The sequence below is a fragment of the Nothobranchius furzeri genome, chromosome 4 (genome assembly GCF_043380555.1).
Source record: "Nothobranchius furzeri strain GRZ-AD chromosome 4, NfurGRZ-RIMD1, whole genome shotgun sequence".
Taxonomy (NCBI): Eukaryota; Metazoa; Chordata; class Actinopteri; order Cyprinodontiformes; family Nothobranchiidae; genus Nothobranchius; species Nothobranchius furzeri.
In genome coordinates, this window is record NC_091744.1 from 79,051,300 (window position 1) to 79,067,460 (window position 16,161).

A 16,161-nucleotide genomic window follows, 5' to 3' on the forward strand; every position below is an offset into this window, starting at 1 on the left:
CTGTGAACAGCTGCAGACTTTAAACGTCATCACCGTTTTCCCCGTGACTGTCCTTTGCAGTGCTGCAGTTTGTTCCCGGTTACATCGACGTTCGCTTCTGCAACTTCAGCGAGAGCTTGGAGAAAGGTTTGACCCTGGCTTTTGCAGAAGTTCGGCGTCGCTCAGGAGAATCAACCAACTTCACGGTGCATGTGAGTGGAGCGTTTATGTGTGCCAGCTGTGGTAAATCAAAGCTTTCTCAAATGGAAGTCACTACTTTGTTTATCAAAAGAAAAGATAATTCCTTACTGAGTCAGGCAATTTGAGCAAGTAAGCTGAACATGTGTTTATTAGACCAAGCTGCTTCGGTCATTTGGGTGTGAAATCTCAATGGTATGCAGAAAAAGTGAGTCAGAAAACCATATTTATTTGCAGTGACCGACTCTTTTATTCATCAACGGTTGAATTCTTTGGACCAGTGGCTTCAGAAATACTATCCCAACGTAAATTTGAAACATTTTATTATTTTTAGCTTGTCACATCTGTAGAGTTGTAGTAATAACCCGAATTCTGATGTCATCATATCTATTGTACTCCTAATGTTTGACTGAACGGCCATTGCAGACAGTAGATAAGATGGTTTCTTATCTTTCTTTTAGCATTAAAGCATGTGAGTTTTTCTCATACAGCCTGTAATTTATTCAAAAAATAATAATAAAAGAAGGTTTTTGACATTTTATTAGATCTTATTCAGGGGCGCCTCCAGAAAATTTTGATGGGGTGGCCAGATGGGGCCATAGAAACTTTTTGGGTGGCACACCAAATTGGTCCTTGTGGTAACTCTGGGAGAATTTAGCTTGTGGCGATGTACTGCATTGCACTTTTATTCGATTTTATTAAAATAACAGTACGTATCCAAAACATTTAACTAAAATTTTACAAACAGAAACATTTTATATATTAAAGGGACTTTACGGACTTCTGAATTTTGATGCTCGCGATTGCCCCCTCAGGCCAAAAGCGTAACGGCAGCTTCAGTAGTATGCTCGTGCACGAGGCGCGCATGCTGTACGTGCACACTCCTTAACGAAAATAACAGCTGAGACAGTCCCCTGTGTGTGTGTGTGTGTGTGTGTGTTGGGGGGGGGGGTGGGGGGGGGACAGCTAATTAATAGAATAATTTGGTTCTGTACCTTTCTCTTCAGCACAGCCAACAAAGGTTTATGATGGATCAGTCCTCCTGCATGCTCAGATCATTCATTTCCCTTGCTTGAAAAATTGTTCCAAAATGAAAGTTGAACCCACATCTTTTTTATCTGTGAATTCAATGCCGCTTTTTCTGGGGGGGGGGGGGCAACAATTTTCTAGGGTGGCCAAGGCCACCCCTGGCCACCCCTTGGGGGCGCCCTTGTTGAATTTTATGGTTACTTTGTGTTATAGGAGTTTAGTCTAATTCAGTTATTTCAGTGCTTGTTAGTAAAGGAAGCTTTTAATACCTCTTTTTCTAATTAGCTATTGCTTGTTTTAGATAATAGACATTACTACAGCTGTGCCCAAATATGAGAACCGGCAGCTGATAAGGCAACCAGTGGACATCATCTTCACTATTAGTGGCTCAAGGGGCTTCCTGACGGGGTCAGAGGTCAGCGATGCTCTGTTAAAACTCACAGTGGTGGAATTCAGCTACTACATTGGCTTCCCTGTCCTGCAGATTGCTGAACGTGAGTACCATGAAGTCACTTATCTTGTAGGTTAAACTTTCTTTAATTCCATTTTGTTTTGTTTTCCCAAAAGCTTTACATTATCCAGAGCTCAACACCAGCTCTTTGCTTCGCTCCTCCTGGGTTCGAACAGGTAAATATGTGTTAGTTTTTGTTATAAGAGACCTCTGACCTTTAACATGTAACATAAAACAGTTTTACTATGGCAACGACTTGTGTTTTGTGGGCTTTGTAGTACTTCTGGGCGTTCTGGAGCAGAAACAGAGCGAAAGAACCTTTCAGGCCAACATAGAGCGCCAAGTGGCCCTGTTACTTGCAGAGGCAATGGGACAAACGAGACGGGTTAAAAGAGCCACGACTGTTGGCAACAACAGCGTCCAGGTTTGTTTTTTCCCTTCACACATTTATTCAATAGAAACGGGTAAAAGCAGGCGGGATAAATAAGATTTAGTGCTAACGTGTTTAGCTTTGAAGCTGTGTTCTGGAAGAGGTACTGGGTTACTTGTGAAGTATCTTTCCTTGTACCAGTAATGTAATCGCCAGTGGAAGAAGCTGCTGAGTATTTAGTCTGAACACAGAGGACTCGGTGTGCGAGTGTTGCCGTTTAGCCTCCCAGAGACAGCCTAACCGCTTTACTAATCAAGCCTCAGCTTTTGTGGCTCCTCTGCACCTGCTCATCTCAAGTCTGAGGGGACAGGATGTGGCTTTGCCTCCATGGCAACAGCATCCCAGTCACCCCAGAGACGGGCCACTCAAAGACGACCACCTAAAGGGGGGTTCAAATTTCGGCTCCTTTTCCTCATTTCTTCACTTGCTGTGAGAGACAGAGGGGCTAATAGCAGATCAATAATTCATTGTGTCCTTTTCTACGTCCATGTCCCTCAGTGGGGACGATTAGTTGCTTGCTGCTTTCGGTGGAAAAGAGGCATTAATGGAATGGGTGTCAGAGATGTAAATTATTGACGAATCTGAAAAAATCTGTGGATAAAGAGAATATTACGATGTGTTTTTTTAATTTTGACTCTGTGAATAACATAAATTTGATACACAGAGGCTGTCTGAATGATAAATGCCATCATCAGCTTCATATATCAGCCCCACTGCTTCTGACCTTTCTGCCTCTAACATTATGTCTCTAAAATCCACTGGATGAATGAGTGCAATAAAGGATAATATTCACGATCAACCTGTAGTTTTTGTGTTTTATCCTGATTCGACTTATGATTTGAGACCCTGACAGCCATTATAGAGTCACAAATCCACATCACACATAGAAATACTATTGTACCTGCACTTTTTATTCGTTTTGCGAGCCCTAAATTACACAAGCGCGCTCCTTATCTTGCTTTTGTGCACGTGAACTCTCATGCTTGATCTCAGACAGAAGCCCTGAACAGTCATGATGGGATTAGCGTAGTGTTGTTTTCTCTGAAAATGCCTTCTGAGCTTAGCTAGACAGATGAAAGAGGAAGCTGGAGGGGGGTTAGTGTGATAATACACACATTCACCACCCTCTTTCCACTCTAATAACTGTGCATAGACTAGATTTGACCCTGAATGAGGGTGCCTGCCCGGCCGCTTTTCTGTGTCAGCCCAGACGTGACCTGAGTTTTAGGCTTTCCGGTAATACAGACAGCAGACTGCGCCGTGCCCGAGGGCACTCAGTAGACTCTAAGCACTCGCATGCAATCAAACATGGATGCTTTCAGCAGGCGGCATGCAGGATATTTAAATAAAGGCCAGTTTAATCTGACTTTCGTCCAAAGAAGCTAAATCACTGAGGCATACTAAGCAACCTTTGCATATTTTTCAATCATTTTTTTGAGCTAACATGTGCTAAAATGACCCTTTATAAGGTGAATGAAAAGTCTGGAGGTTTCTGAGCACCGAGATGTTTTAGATGGTCAACACAGCGGATTGGTTTGATTTAGTGATGAACCGCTCCTAATTAATGTAGAAAGTCTCGTGTAGAAACTCACGAGGGCCGAGGAAACATTCCAGCGGTTAGATTAAACAAACGCACAGCGCGGAGGAGTTTGTTTTGTTTTTTGACAGTGAATTAAAATGGACTCTAGGGGGTGCCAAAAGCAAGTCAAAACTGCAACGTTTCCCTCTAATGTAGTTTCTGAAGTCACGAACTTAAAATAGATACGGTTTTGCAGAGAATGATGAATGTGATCCTTTATTACAAGATCGTTTTATCACTGGTTTTATGACAAGTTGCTCATTAGGACCCTCATCGTTCCTAGTTCAGACGGGAGGGGGGGGGGGGGTCGTCATCCGAGAATCCTCTGGTCCCTTCTGGAAGCGCTTCTTTCCCACCTGCTTGAGCATCTCCTTTTAGCCTCGTATGTTTCATGTTGGAAACGTCTAGTTGGTGGTGAAGCAAATGGGAATGTCATGATTAAAATATAGACTTGGATCTGAAACCTTCTGGAATATTCACTAAATATTGAAACTGAATCCTTAGCAGATACAGAAAGATCTCATAAAAAAGGATTTGTGGGTCTCAAAATCCTGCCAAAGAGATATAAATACCTCCAGCAGTGTGATTACTGGTAGGACGGCAGTCTTGCAGTTGCTCTGAGAGTCCTTCAGCCTTTTTTACAACATCTGGACACATTTATGTTTGGGAGAGAAAATTACATGTCTGAAAACTAGAGCGGTGGACACTGACAACATTCACATAAGCTTACTTAATATTTTAATGTGTTTATTGAATGAATCTTGATAAAAACGATTTAAAATAAATCTAATGAAGCTCTTATGTCTCCTTAATTGGGCCCTTTCCTCTGTCCTGTGCACCAGATTGTGAACATGAGTCGCCTGGAGGCTGCTGACCACCCTTTAGAGATCATGTATTTTGTTGAGGGTCCGAATGGTGAGAGGGTGCCAGCGGTCCAAACGGCCGACCTGCTCAACAGGCTGGATCTGCAAAGAGCTGCCATCATCCTGGGATTTCGTGTGCAGGGTGTCTTGGCTCAGCGTGAGTATCTTTCTGTCCTTCACCTTCTGGGAAAAAGAAGTTTAGTCGTTGTAAAAGGAATCTGGCAAGTTACAATCCAGTCCTTTTCTTGAGTTCTTCAATGAATGGTAAATGGTCTGTATTTGATATAGCACCTTCTAGAGTCCTGGAACCCCCCAAGGCGCTTTACAACACAATCAGTCATTCACCCATTCACACACACATTCACACACTGGTGGGGATGAGCTACGATGTAGCCACAGCTGCCCTGGGGCGCACTGACAGAGGCGAGGCTGCCGAGCACTGGCGCCACCGGTCCCCCCTACCACCACCAGCAGGCAACGTGGGTTAAGTGTCTTGCCCAAGGACACGACAGCGACAGACTGAGCGGGGCTCGAACCTGCAACCTTCCGATTATGGGACGAGCACTTAAGTCCTGTGCCACCGTCGCCCCAAACAAATGTGTCCATTGGACATAAATGGGGCGGGGGAAATGGCCTTTTGAGTTAATACATGTTTTTACCGTGGATTTTATTGTTCTATCTATTTTCATCCGCTTATCCGGGGTCAGGTCGTGAGGGCAGCAGCCTAAGCGAGGCCCAGACCTCCCATTCCCCATCCACTTGGGCCAACTCCTCCGGGGGAACCCTGAATCGTTTCCTGGCCAGATGAGAAATATTGTCCCTCCAGCAGCTCCTGGGTCTTCCTTTGGGTCTCCTCCCCATTGGACGTGCCCAGAAAACCTCACCAGAGAGGCATCCAGGAGGCATCCTACTCGGATGCCCGAGCCACCTCAGCTGGCTCCTCTCGATGTGGAGGAGCAGCAGAGCTACTCCATCTCTACCCCCCGTCACGGATGACCGAGCTTCTGACCCTATCTCTAAGGGACAGCCCGGACACCCTTCGGAGAAAAGTCATATCGGCCGCTTGTATCCGTGACCTCGTTCTTTCAGGAGCGAGGGAACGATGGAGCGTGAGACTGATAAGCGGACTGCTGCGGCTTCCCCCACAACCTGACCCCGGTCGATCTACGCCCCTACTCTCACCTAAGGTCACGAGCTCTGAGTCGTGGCCGAAATAACAGGATTTTACTGTTATGGATGTTTTTTTAGTTAATGTCCAAACTCCTGCGAGCTTCACGTTTCTATGTTTCTCATTGTCTCAAAAGCCCCGTTACCCTCATTAGAACACTGAACATGGAATGACGGTCTAATGAGAGTCGCTCAGGGGAGTTATTTCCCTCAAGCGGCTTTGTTCTTTAGCAGCATTCTTCTAAAAGGACAAATGAGGGTTTATTTTTTTTATTAAGTGGGATCTTTTTTAAAGCAAACTCTGATTTTTGTTTGTTTACAGCTGTAGAGAAGGTGGAGAACAACAACAACAACATGTGGATCATCGTTGGGGCGGTTATGCTCCTTTTCGTGGTTCTCGTCGTCATCTCCGTCCTCTACTGGAAGCTGTGTCGGACAGATAAGCTGGAGTTTCAGCCAGATGCCATGTCTGCCATACAGCAAAGACAGAAGGTACGTTTAACATCGCCCATGCCGTTGCTGTTGCTGGTAACTCCTTAACCACAATGTAAACTAAAGTGATTCTAAAACTGTAAACAGAAGCAATCTTTTGACCAAAAGGCAACATTTAGTTTTGCTTACCTCGTAAAATATAACAAACCTGTAGTTACCTAACAGTAGCTTTGAAAGTAATACGGTCAAATACTTTTCAAGTATGTGTAGAAACAAGTTACATGAGTAATCCTGAGTACTTATTTATCAACTTAGAAAATAAATATGAGAATATCTCAAATTTCTGAGTATGGAAAAAATTACATTCAAGTGCCCAGATTCAGCAGATTCAAACATAAATCATCTCAATTTATGGGACCACACAAGTAAACGGAGTACCGACTGTCCTAGTAAAGATAAAAAAAGTTCATCTCAAACCTGTAACATAACAAATATTTGAGTTCTTGGAATCGATTCTGAATCTTTATAAATAAGAATCCCGATTCAGACGTAAATCGATGTTTTTCAGCACCGCTGAAAACCTTTCTGATGTTTTCTTCATCAGCATGCTGGAGGCAGCTGCAGCTCCATTCACTGACTCCAGATCGTTTCATCCGTTTATCCCCTGAGATTTTAAAAGCTTTTTATGACTTTTTGTCTTTATTTTTAAGATGATTTGTGCAGTTTGATTGCAGTAAGGTGGCTATCTGTCATGATATTGCATCTTTCTTGATCTAAAGCAAATGCTACTTTATTTCCATGAGATAAAGGGCATGTGAGAGATTTGTTTTACCCTCGAATATCCCACATATGTATTAGTTTGTCTTTTATTTATTATTTAATGACAGACTACATGTAAACCAATCAGTTACAACAATAACCTGAAAATGAAAGGCAAGCTTTATTTGTACTGCACATTTCAAACACAAAGGCAATTAAAGTGCTTTACAGAAGCAAAAACAGCAAACACAATCAATCAAACAAAGAAATGTAAATACTGATTTCATATTCAACAAACAGATAAAAGGCAGAGTCAATAGCAGAGCAGTGACAGTGCAGAAAGTGCAGCATAAGAAACATTTATTCAAAGGCTGACGAATATATGAAGGTTTTTAATTTTGTTTTAAACGTTAGAGTTGGTGCATGAGGTCATAAGGAAGCTGATTCCATCTGTGTGCAGCATAGTGACTAAAAGCAGCTTCACCCTGTTTGGATCTGGCCCCGGGGTGCTACCAGCTGACTGGAGAGCCCTGCTGGGTTGAGGAGATCCGACATGTACTTTGGCTCCGTGCCATTGAGAGGTTTATAAACTCTGAAGTCGATTCTGAAGTTTACCGGTAACCAGTGTAGAGATTTAAGAACAGGGGGTGGTGTGTTCGGTTCTTTTAGTTCTTGTTCAGACTCTAGCAGCAGCGTTCTGAATAAGCTGCAGTTGTTTTACAGCTGTTTTTGGGAAGGCCAGTAGGAACGCTGGAGATGAATGTATGATTTAGTTCCTCAGGGTCGTGTTTTGGCACGAGACCTCTGAGTCTTGCTAATTGATGGAGACGGTAAAACGTGTGTTGAGTTTGGTGGCAGGAGAATCTCGTCTCTGCTGTTTGCGGATGATGTGGTCCTCCTGGATTCATCCAGCTCTGACCTTCAGCTCTTGCTGGGTAGGTTCGCGGCCGAGTGTGAAGCGGCTGGGATGAGGATCAGCACCTCCAAATCTGAGACCATGGTTCTCCACCGGAAGATGGTGGCTTGCCAACTCCGGGTCGGGGGAGAGGTCCTACCTCAAGTGGAGGAGTTTAAGCATCTCGGGGTCTTGTTCACAAGTGAGGGTAGGAGGGATCGGGAGATCGACAGGCGGATTGGTTCGGCGTCAGCAGTGATGCGGACGCTGAGCCGATCTGTCGTGGTGAAGAGGGAGCTGAGCCAGAAAGCCAGGCTCTCGATTTACCGGTCGATCTACCTCCCAATCCTCACCTATGGCCATGAGCTTTGGGTAATGACCGAAAGAACGAGATCGCGGATACAAGCGGCCGAAATTAGTTTCCTCCATAGGGTGGCCGGGCTCAGCCTTAGAGATAGGGTGAGGAGCTCGGACATTCGGGAGGGACTCGGAGTAGAACCGCTGCTCCTCCGGATCGAAAGGAGTCAGTTGAGGTGGTTTGGGCATCTGGTCAGGATGCCTCCTGGACGCCTCCCCGGGGAGGTGTTTCGGGCATGTCCTGCCAGCAGGAGGCCCCCGGGTCGACCCAGGACACGTTGGAGAGGTTACATCTCCAATCTGGTCCGGGAACGCCTTGGGGCCCTGCTGGTGGAGCTGGTGGAGGTGGCCGGGGAGAGGACGGTCTGGAGCTCCCTAGTTGGGATGCTGCCCCCGCGACCCGGACCCGGATAAGCGGAGGAAGATGACGAGTTGACAATAAAACGCTGATCTAGTCATAGCTTTAATGAAAGCTGCTCAAACAGTTGATCTATTTTCCCGTTTTGTTCCCTTTAGTTCAGTAAACACGACGTCTTGGTTGGCTTGAGCGAGTGGATTTGAATATTTTAATTACTTTCAACGTGACATTTAATTACATTTTAGTTTATTTGTGTCACTTTTATATATAAGCATCTTCAACTTTGTTCAGTGCTCTTGTGAAAGTTACACTGGGATGCGAAAATATTTACCACCCCTTAGAAAAACAATTGTACAACCTTTTGTTCTACTTCCAAGTCCATTATAAGTACGAGAGATCAGTTAAACGTTGCATTTGGTTTCAGTCGTCACTGATGAAGCAGTGCGAGCGGCTGACGCCCAGCTGTGTTGCGTCTCACTTGTTGACTTGAGAACACGCATCCCAGTGAAGACGCGAGGTTTTGCCTTTTTTTGTAGTGTGCTCTATTTTTACCATTTGTGTTTTTATTCTCCCCTTCACTACATTTCTCTTCTTATTTGACCTTTTCTGGGAACGCACTTGAGCAGACTCGCTGAATCTCTTCCATTACTAACTAACAACTTGTCCTTTCTGCACGCCGCAATCATCTGTCACCTAACACCGCCACTCCTCTCTCAGTCCAATACGTCATTCGGTGAATCCAGAGCTCCTCTTCACCAACCACTCCCTCCAACTAAAGGGGGTATTGAGTTTAGTGAGGATGAAGAGGGAGAGTATGAGGAGGAGGAAGAGGAAGAAGAGGAGGAGGAGGTTAAAAAGGGGAAGGTACAGAGTAGTGTCTGGTGGTTTGTAGAACATGTAGTCAGACCAATACGCCTTCTCCAACAGCACTAGTCATCCTAAACTACCCACGGTGTGGGTTAACTCAGCTTACCTCACCAAGAAGTGGGTGCACTCCTCATAGCATGGGGGAGGGGGTCTTTGGTTGAGACAAACGTAGCATGAGGTGATCTGTATGCTACACACAAACATAACGCAGCACAAAAATGCTGATGATGTTGAACATCCTGTTCAGTTTTATTGCTTTTTTGTCAGACTCTGAACCAGGAAATGGTTGCAGGCTGCGAGGCCGCAGCTAGAAAGCTCAGAAGCAAACAGTGACTCTGCCTCCTAGCCAATCAGTGGCTGACAGTCACAGGTGCAGGTCCAACTCACCCTGACCTCACCCTGGAGGCATCAGCGGCGCGGAACGTTTTTGCTTCAAATAGAATCCGTTATGGTTTATAGGAATGATCCAAACGCGGAGATGTTCAGGTGCGTCCCGGAAGCAACACGCTGCTAAAGATGGGATTGGGTACTAGTTTAGCTGTGAGGCGATTCTGGGACATGTCAGTTTCCGCGGTTCAGACAAGGCTTGACAGGAAATCTCACACAGCTTCAGTGTAAAACATCTGGTAATTTTCAAAATAAAAGATTACCGCAGCAATGCGATTTCATATCTATGTTGATTACGTCAATGCAAGTGACCTAACGGCTTATTTACTCCCAGCGTCGCTCGAGGAGTGCAGCAGTGTGATTTTCATGGCTTTAATCCCGGCAGTATGTGACGTTTCCTTCTACTCGTTTTTGGTTTAACGGTGGACGGCATAAACAAACCGTGATCTTTGAAGTCTCGAGAGATTTTGTGATCTCGCAAGGAAGGCGAGAAAGGCTTCAAGTACACAGTTCCGCTACCATTCTGCTCCGCTCGGGCGAAGTCGGAGTCGGCCCTTGGAAGCAGAACAGAGCAGGGACGTCAACTTTGAGGGAAAGTAGAGAAAATACCAAACTGCGTTGTTGGAAAAAGCAGTCCGAGTGAACCAAACCCTCGGAGCCACGCGGAGTAGTGCTGTTGGAAAAGGTCTAATAGTTTGTGTTTACTGTTGTTGTAGATGTGTGTGCTGTTGTTATTTTTGTGGCAAATTTAAATGAATCATTTCATGCAAGTTATTTAGGAAATAATGGGAGTAATTAGTGTCAGCAATTTCTGAACAAACATGCACTGTTGCATTTGATTAGAAGTCTGAGGTTCTCCCCAAGAGTAGAAGGATGAATAAGGATGAAGAGGAAGAAGAGGAGGAGGAAGAGGAAGAAGAGGAGGAGGAGGAAGAAGAAGAAGAGGAGGAGGAGGAAGAAGAGGAGGAGGAGGAAGAAGAAGAAGAGGAGGAGGAAGAAGAAAAAGAAGAGGAGGAGGAAGAAAAAGAGGACAAATATAGAAAATTTGAAAAGAAAGAAATTCCCTCTCAAGAGCAAAAGCGACAACAGATGAAAGCGATCCAGAACAAAGCAGGGAGGATGAAGACTACGGAGGAAGTTTTGTCTAAAGGGAGACGAGCCAAAGAGGAGGTACACGATGCTGTAGGAGATTAGTCATTTTGTCATTCCAGCTTAAAATCCTGGCTTCTCCTGATATCATAACTAAAGGAAACAAATAAAATCTTGTAGTTTGAGATTTTCTGGTTGGTTCCTTGTCTGTAGAGCAGGTCAGTAGCTGCTGCAGTACCTGCATGATGCAACTCCTCGCTTTACCGTTAAATTAAACTCCGTAGCAATTCCTGTGTGTGATGCTTGGCAGAAATTATTAGCTGGGTGTTTGCTTTTGTTTTTCTCTCCTGCAGCTTTTGGGATGTTTGTGACTCAAAGACTGGTTCTAATTATGTGCCATGAAAAGCAGCACACACACACACACACACACACACACACACATTTACTGACTCGGGATTAGTAGTATCACACTGGATTAGCGGTTTTATGCCTACAAGCTTCTAAGCTGCCTGCTTTACTACTGCACACTCACCCAGTGATAAGTGAGAATGAACAGGGACGTGTCCTGCTCTTCTCTCTCTGTTGCAGCAGCTTGGTCGACTGTAGACACACACACTTTAAAGAGTTTGCATCTTCTGTTTACACCTTGGAAAGTCTGGAGAGCTTTACACAGGAACAGTCAGACTGCTGCTGTTTTCAGCCTCCGCCCCTCACCACCGCCTCAAAGGAAAGCGAAACCCTCAGTGTTTACTCGGCCCTTTCCCATCCCCTGCTTTCCAGCAGACTCTCTGGCTCTCTCTTTATTCATTCATGTCCACTTGTCTCCCACCTGAAGTAACATTTAGTTATTTGGCCATTTTGACTTCCTGCTTGTCTTTTATAAACAGTTTCTTGTTGTTCATTATTTTAAAATTAAAAATCTCGTTTATCATTTTACCAAAAAAATATATATATTTTTTTGTTAATAGCAATAAATGATTGCTCAGTGATATAGAAAAAATCATGTTTCCCTCTTCTCGCCATATTTGCTTTATTCTTCCTTTATTAGTTACAGGCTCCCAGTGTGAAGGGCTTTGATTTTGCTAAGCTCCATCTTGGCCAGCACAACAAAGATGACGTCATGGTGATCCAGGAGCCTGTCCCAATGGGGTCTGGCTCCGGCCCCCTCCCTGTGTCTGCTAAAGATGGCATCGCTCCATCTGAAAACGGCGATGCTCCCACGACCAAATCTAGAACATCAGCCTCCTCCACCAAGGCGTCCCGCAGCAGTCGAAGGCGAGAGAGGTGAGTGGGGGGTGGGAATCTGTGTGATGAGTTTGGATGATGAATTCACATCACTGAATTTAAAAAGCACACAAAAAATGATTTTAGACAAATATTTCCCTACATCCTTGTGGCACAGTAGGGCAAAACAGTTTACCTAGAGCTCCAGTCTGTTTCACTGATATTTTTAGTTATGCATTTTGTTATTGTGTTTACTTTTGCTGCATATCCACGTTTTCACAGAAACCAGAGGTGATGCATTAACAAGTTGATAATTTAACAGGACCTTAGGGGGCTGTAAAAGCGGCCAGCAGTGAGTTTTCTACTCTTGTAACAAGTTAAAATTGGTTCATGCAAGCATTTTTGTTGAAGCATTGACATCATCATCAGTTTTAACAGAATTCTAGAATTGTAGCATCAGCTGTCTCCGGTGCAGCCTGGGGTGCTTCCTGCATGACTACTAGAATATTTCTGCTGGTTTAACAATTTAATGTGAAATTATTTGTTGTCTTATCACATTATAATTAGGAATGGGACTCAATTTTAATAAATTGATCTAATTAATTAGAGGCTTTTAATTAATTAATCTTGATTAATCACAATTTAATCGTTAAAGACAATTTGTGCTCACGCTTTCCCTTCAGTCTATGTGTTACCTCATTAATCCAACTGAGGTGAAATATTCCTCTTAATTGGATTCAATCTCAATTTAAAAGTTTCACATCAAACGTTGTGCTTAATAATAAAATACAGATGATTTTTTTATTAGTTCTTACCTGCGGGTGGGTTAGGGTAACCCCAGATCTACAATGGGGCATCAACGGCATGGCATCTGTGCCATCCTCTTCCCTGAACTCATGGAACCACCAAATCCCTCAAGGCTTCATCCATCGTTAAAGCAAAAAGAAGAAAAGAATATTCAGCATATATTTGAAAAGAGAGATAGCAGTTATTCATTGAAGGGATTTGAAATCTTCAAAAAACCTAGATTTAGAACAAGAATGAAGGAAATGAGTATATCTGTGAATGGTGTGAAGTTGTGGAATTGCCTGGACAGAGAATGGAAAGAGTCAAGAACTCTAAAAGTGTTCAGTCTACACATTAAATCACGTGTGTTGAGTGGATATGACAACGGACAATTGATGTGGACATAATAATTAACAAATGTGAACAGTTACGGGACTGAAAGAACTGGTGAGGGACTGCACAAATATAAATTGATATTTAAGTTTAAAAAGGGGGTAGAAATAATAAGATTTTTCTTCTATCTGCTCCCTTTCATTCAAATATATATTGTGTTTTCATGAATATTGTTTAGTGTCTGTTGTGTTATTTTTTATTGAATGAAATAAAGATAATTAAAAAAAAAAAAAAAAAGGAGATCACAACCATGAAGAAAAACACATTGTTGTACTTCTTGACGGATGCTGGTAGTAAATAAGCTGTGAGGTCACACGAATAGATGTTATTGACATAGATGAGACATCACATCTCTGCAGTAGAATTTTATTTAGAAAATTAATGGACATTTTACACTTGTGCGATTCCCTGTCTTGTTCTACATTAATTGCGGAAATTGACACATCTCTGAAGTGGCTTGCGACAACTAGGGATGCACCGATACGATACTGGTATCGGTATCTGTGCCAATACAGATACTGATACCAGCATCGGTATCAGTAAAAGTTAACAGATACCAGTAACTGATACCAATGCAGTTGCTTGAAAGTGACTTCACTGTAACTTGTCATTTCTGTTCACCTAATATTTTAGTTTTGTGATCACTTATACTACTTTTTATCTACCTCACAGTCTTTTCCTATTGAAAACAGAAGAAAATAAAACCTGTATTCCAATTCATTGCATTTTTTGGTGTGGTAGAAGTATCTGTATCGGTAATCGGTATCGGCGAGTACTCAGATCCAAGTATCGGTATCGTATCAGTTTGGAAAAAAGTGGTATCGTTGCATTCCTAGCGACAACAATAGAACCCAATCCTATCTGATGCCCACAGTGTGGACCCAGGGTTAGGCTTAGGGTGATGTAGTCCCCATTTGTGACAGAGGTTTCACTTTAATTCAGTGAAGAATAAACTTGTCTTGTTGGTTTCCTGTGGGAAGATGTGGAAGAATGTAAAAGATCTATTAACACTTTAATGCTGGTATTTATACTCATTATTTTCATCCCATTAGGGTCATGCTCAGGTCACCCTAACTGTTGCACGCTGTTAGCCAGACTAAACAGGTTCTGACAGACATATTAATAATAAATGTTTTTATTCCTTGCCTCTTACCAACAAGTTGATATCACAGAAATAAAGGACTTATTTTCTTTTTCAACATTGTACAATTAGCTCTACTTTTTAAATCCGTAAAACTGTTCTCGTGAAATTAATCATAGATTTAATGAAGAATGTTTTGTTTCTTATGACAGAGGAGCAGAGTTTTTGATTATGCATGACATCTCAGCACATCGGTGTGTTCCCGGCATCTATTATTTATGTAAGTGTGTGTTTTCTGGACAGGATCTCCCCATCAGATGGCGACTCAGTGGTGAGTGACCGTTCTAGTGAGCGCGAATCGACCGAGGAGAACCTGAGAGCCCACGCCACGCCCAGCGACAACAAGCACACCCGTAAGGCCCCCATCAATGTTTTAAACGGCAAGTGGCCTCGGCAACACTCTGCGGCACTCGTCCAAACACACAGAGCAGAGACGTGGGGGGGGGGGACTGAGTGGAAATGACAGAGATGAAGAGATAAAACAAAAAGCAACTCAAGCTGGCAGGGTTGATTGACAGGTTTAGGGCAGAGAAATAGAAAGCAGTGACGTAAAGATTACAAACAGGAAACGTAACATCCAGTAGGATTTCTGTTTGTGGTCGAATGAAGTCCAGAGAGAAGATTAAGAAGGAAGTGGGAAACGAGCATTGGCTGAAGTTACTGTTATCTGACAGCTGCTTGATTGATTCAAGCTTGCAGTGCCACTCAGAGACTGTGTGCAGGAGCCAGACGCAGCCAGGCACAGGCTGACTCACTCACACAGGAATGGGCTCTGTTGCTGCAAAACACTCCACATTAGAGATAGACTATTCCTTTTGATCTGTGTGTTTTCTGCACAACTTGTATTCAAGCAGTGTCTTAGAAACCTGAAGAAAACACTTTATTATCTATGAAGTCTTTCTCCTTCATGCTTCATTCGAACTATGTTACAGCGTTGGATCACTTTTCTCTGTTGACTTTGTAACACTTGATCTCTTTTACCTCAGTAAGACTCTTCTTTTTTACTTTCTTTTGGATTTACAGGCAAGAATAGAATTGGTAAGAGTCTTTGTTTTTCTGTTTCGCCGTAGATCTCAGGCTGGACCTCCAGCAGCTGTCTGTGTGCCCTCTGTCTGTCTCTCTGCTAGTCTCGCCCTCTTGCTTGGTTTCCCACCATCCATCACTGTCTGTCGAGCTGTCGGTCACAGTGTGGAAACAATAAACCTCACCAAAAAGAACGAAGTCGCTGTCTAAAATGAAAAGTGTTGTTTACTGTTACCACTGGAAGCGTTCCACTGCATTTCTGTTAGATCAGCATGTCAGTGAAACAGGAAGTTGTCATTAAAACATGCTAGATGTCCGTTTCATGTACTCCTGCTTATATGTTGCTTGCTTTCGCCCCCTGCTCAGGTCCTCCACCTGCTGGTGGCGCAGCACTCGAGCCGCCGACGGCAGCTGCCATCTTTGAGCACGTTGATCGGATGTCTCGCCCTACAGATGCCAGCCGTAGACTTCCTAATAAAATCCAGCTAATTGCCATGCAGCCCATGCCTGTTCCACCTCTGCAGGGTCCAGCCGCCAACGGAAAACTGTCCGACACAAACCAAGTGAACAAAGAGGTGTGCTTTGAATTATTTTATTTATTTTTTTTACTTTGCAGCATTTTTGGCTCACATTTGTTAAATAAAAGGTTTGGAAATAATACAAATTTTTAAACATTATTAGTGTTTATTATTTTTTACCAAATATCAGCTAAATTCTTTAATTTGAGGTTGTTTCTTGGTTATCTTCCCCTCAG

General features: G+C 43.4%; 2 protein-coding genes across 7 annotated transcripts in view; both read left to right on the forward strand.

The window, feature by feature from the left end:
- Positions 1-16,161, forward strand: part of si:ch211-1e14.1 (UPF0606 protein KIAA1549) — a 52,601-nt gene that overhangs the window by 27,689 nt on the left and 8,751 nt on the right. For 2 of the 6 annotated variants that reach the window (XM_054733294.2, XM_054733298.2), the window contains exons 6-15: positions 61-191; positions 1,508-1,700; positions 1,774-1,833; positions 1,936-2,081; positions 4,509-4,686; positions 6,019-6,188; positions 11,889-12,124; positions 14,628-14,764; positions 15,408-15,422; positions 15,774-15,982. In XM_054733294.2, coding sequence (XP_054589269.2) covers positions 61-191; positions 1,508-1,700; positions 1,774-1,833; positions 1,936-2,081; positions 4,509-4,686; positions 6,019-6,188; positions 11,889-12,124; positions 14,628-14,764; positions 15,408-15,422; positions 15,774-15,982 — 1,475 coding nt within the window. The remainder of the gene's footprint in view (positions 1-60; positions 192-1,507; positions 1,701-1,773; positions 1,834-1,935; positions 2,082-4,508; positions 4,687-6,018; positions 6,189-11,888; positions 12,125-14,627; positions 14,765-15,407; positions 15,423-15,773; positions 15,983-16,161) is intronic. The other 4 variants (XM_054733296.2, XM_070550463.1, XM_054733295.2 and 1 more) reach the window with 4 other exon arrangements.
- On the forward strand, positions 9,430-11,869 carry LOC139069676 (protein FAM9A-like). The gene has a single exon (XM_070550469.1). It carries the CDS (start codon positions 10,625-10,627, stop codon positions 10,943-10,945), a length of 321 nt encoding a protein of 106 aa, XP_070406570.1. The 5' UTR covers positions 9,430-10,624; the 3' UTR covers positions 10,946-11,869.

Bases quoted from the DNA above. Each gene is read 5' to 3' on its own strand.
- LOC139069676 (XM_070550469.1), top strand. From the start codon at position 10,625: ATGAATAAGGATGAAGAGGAAGAAGAGGAGGAGGAAGAGGAAGAAGAG.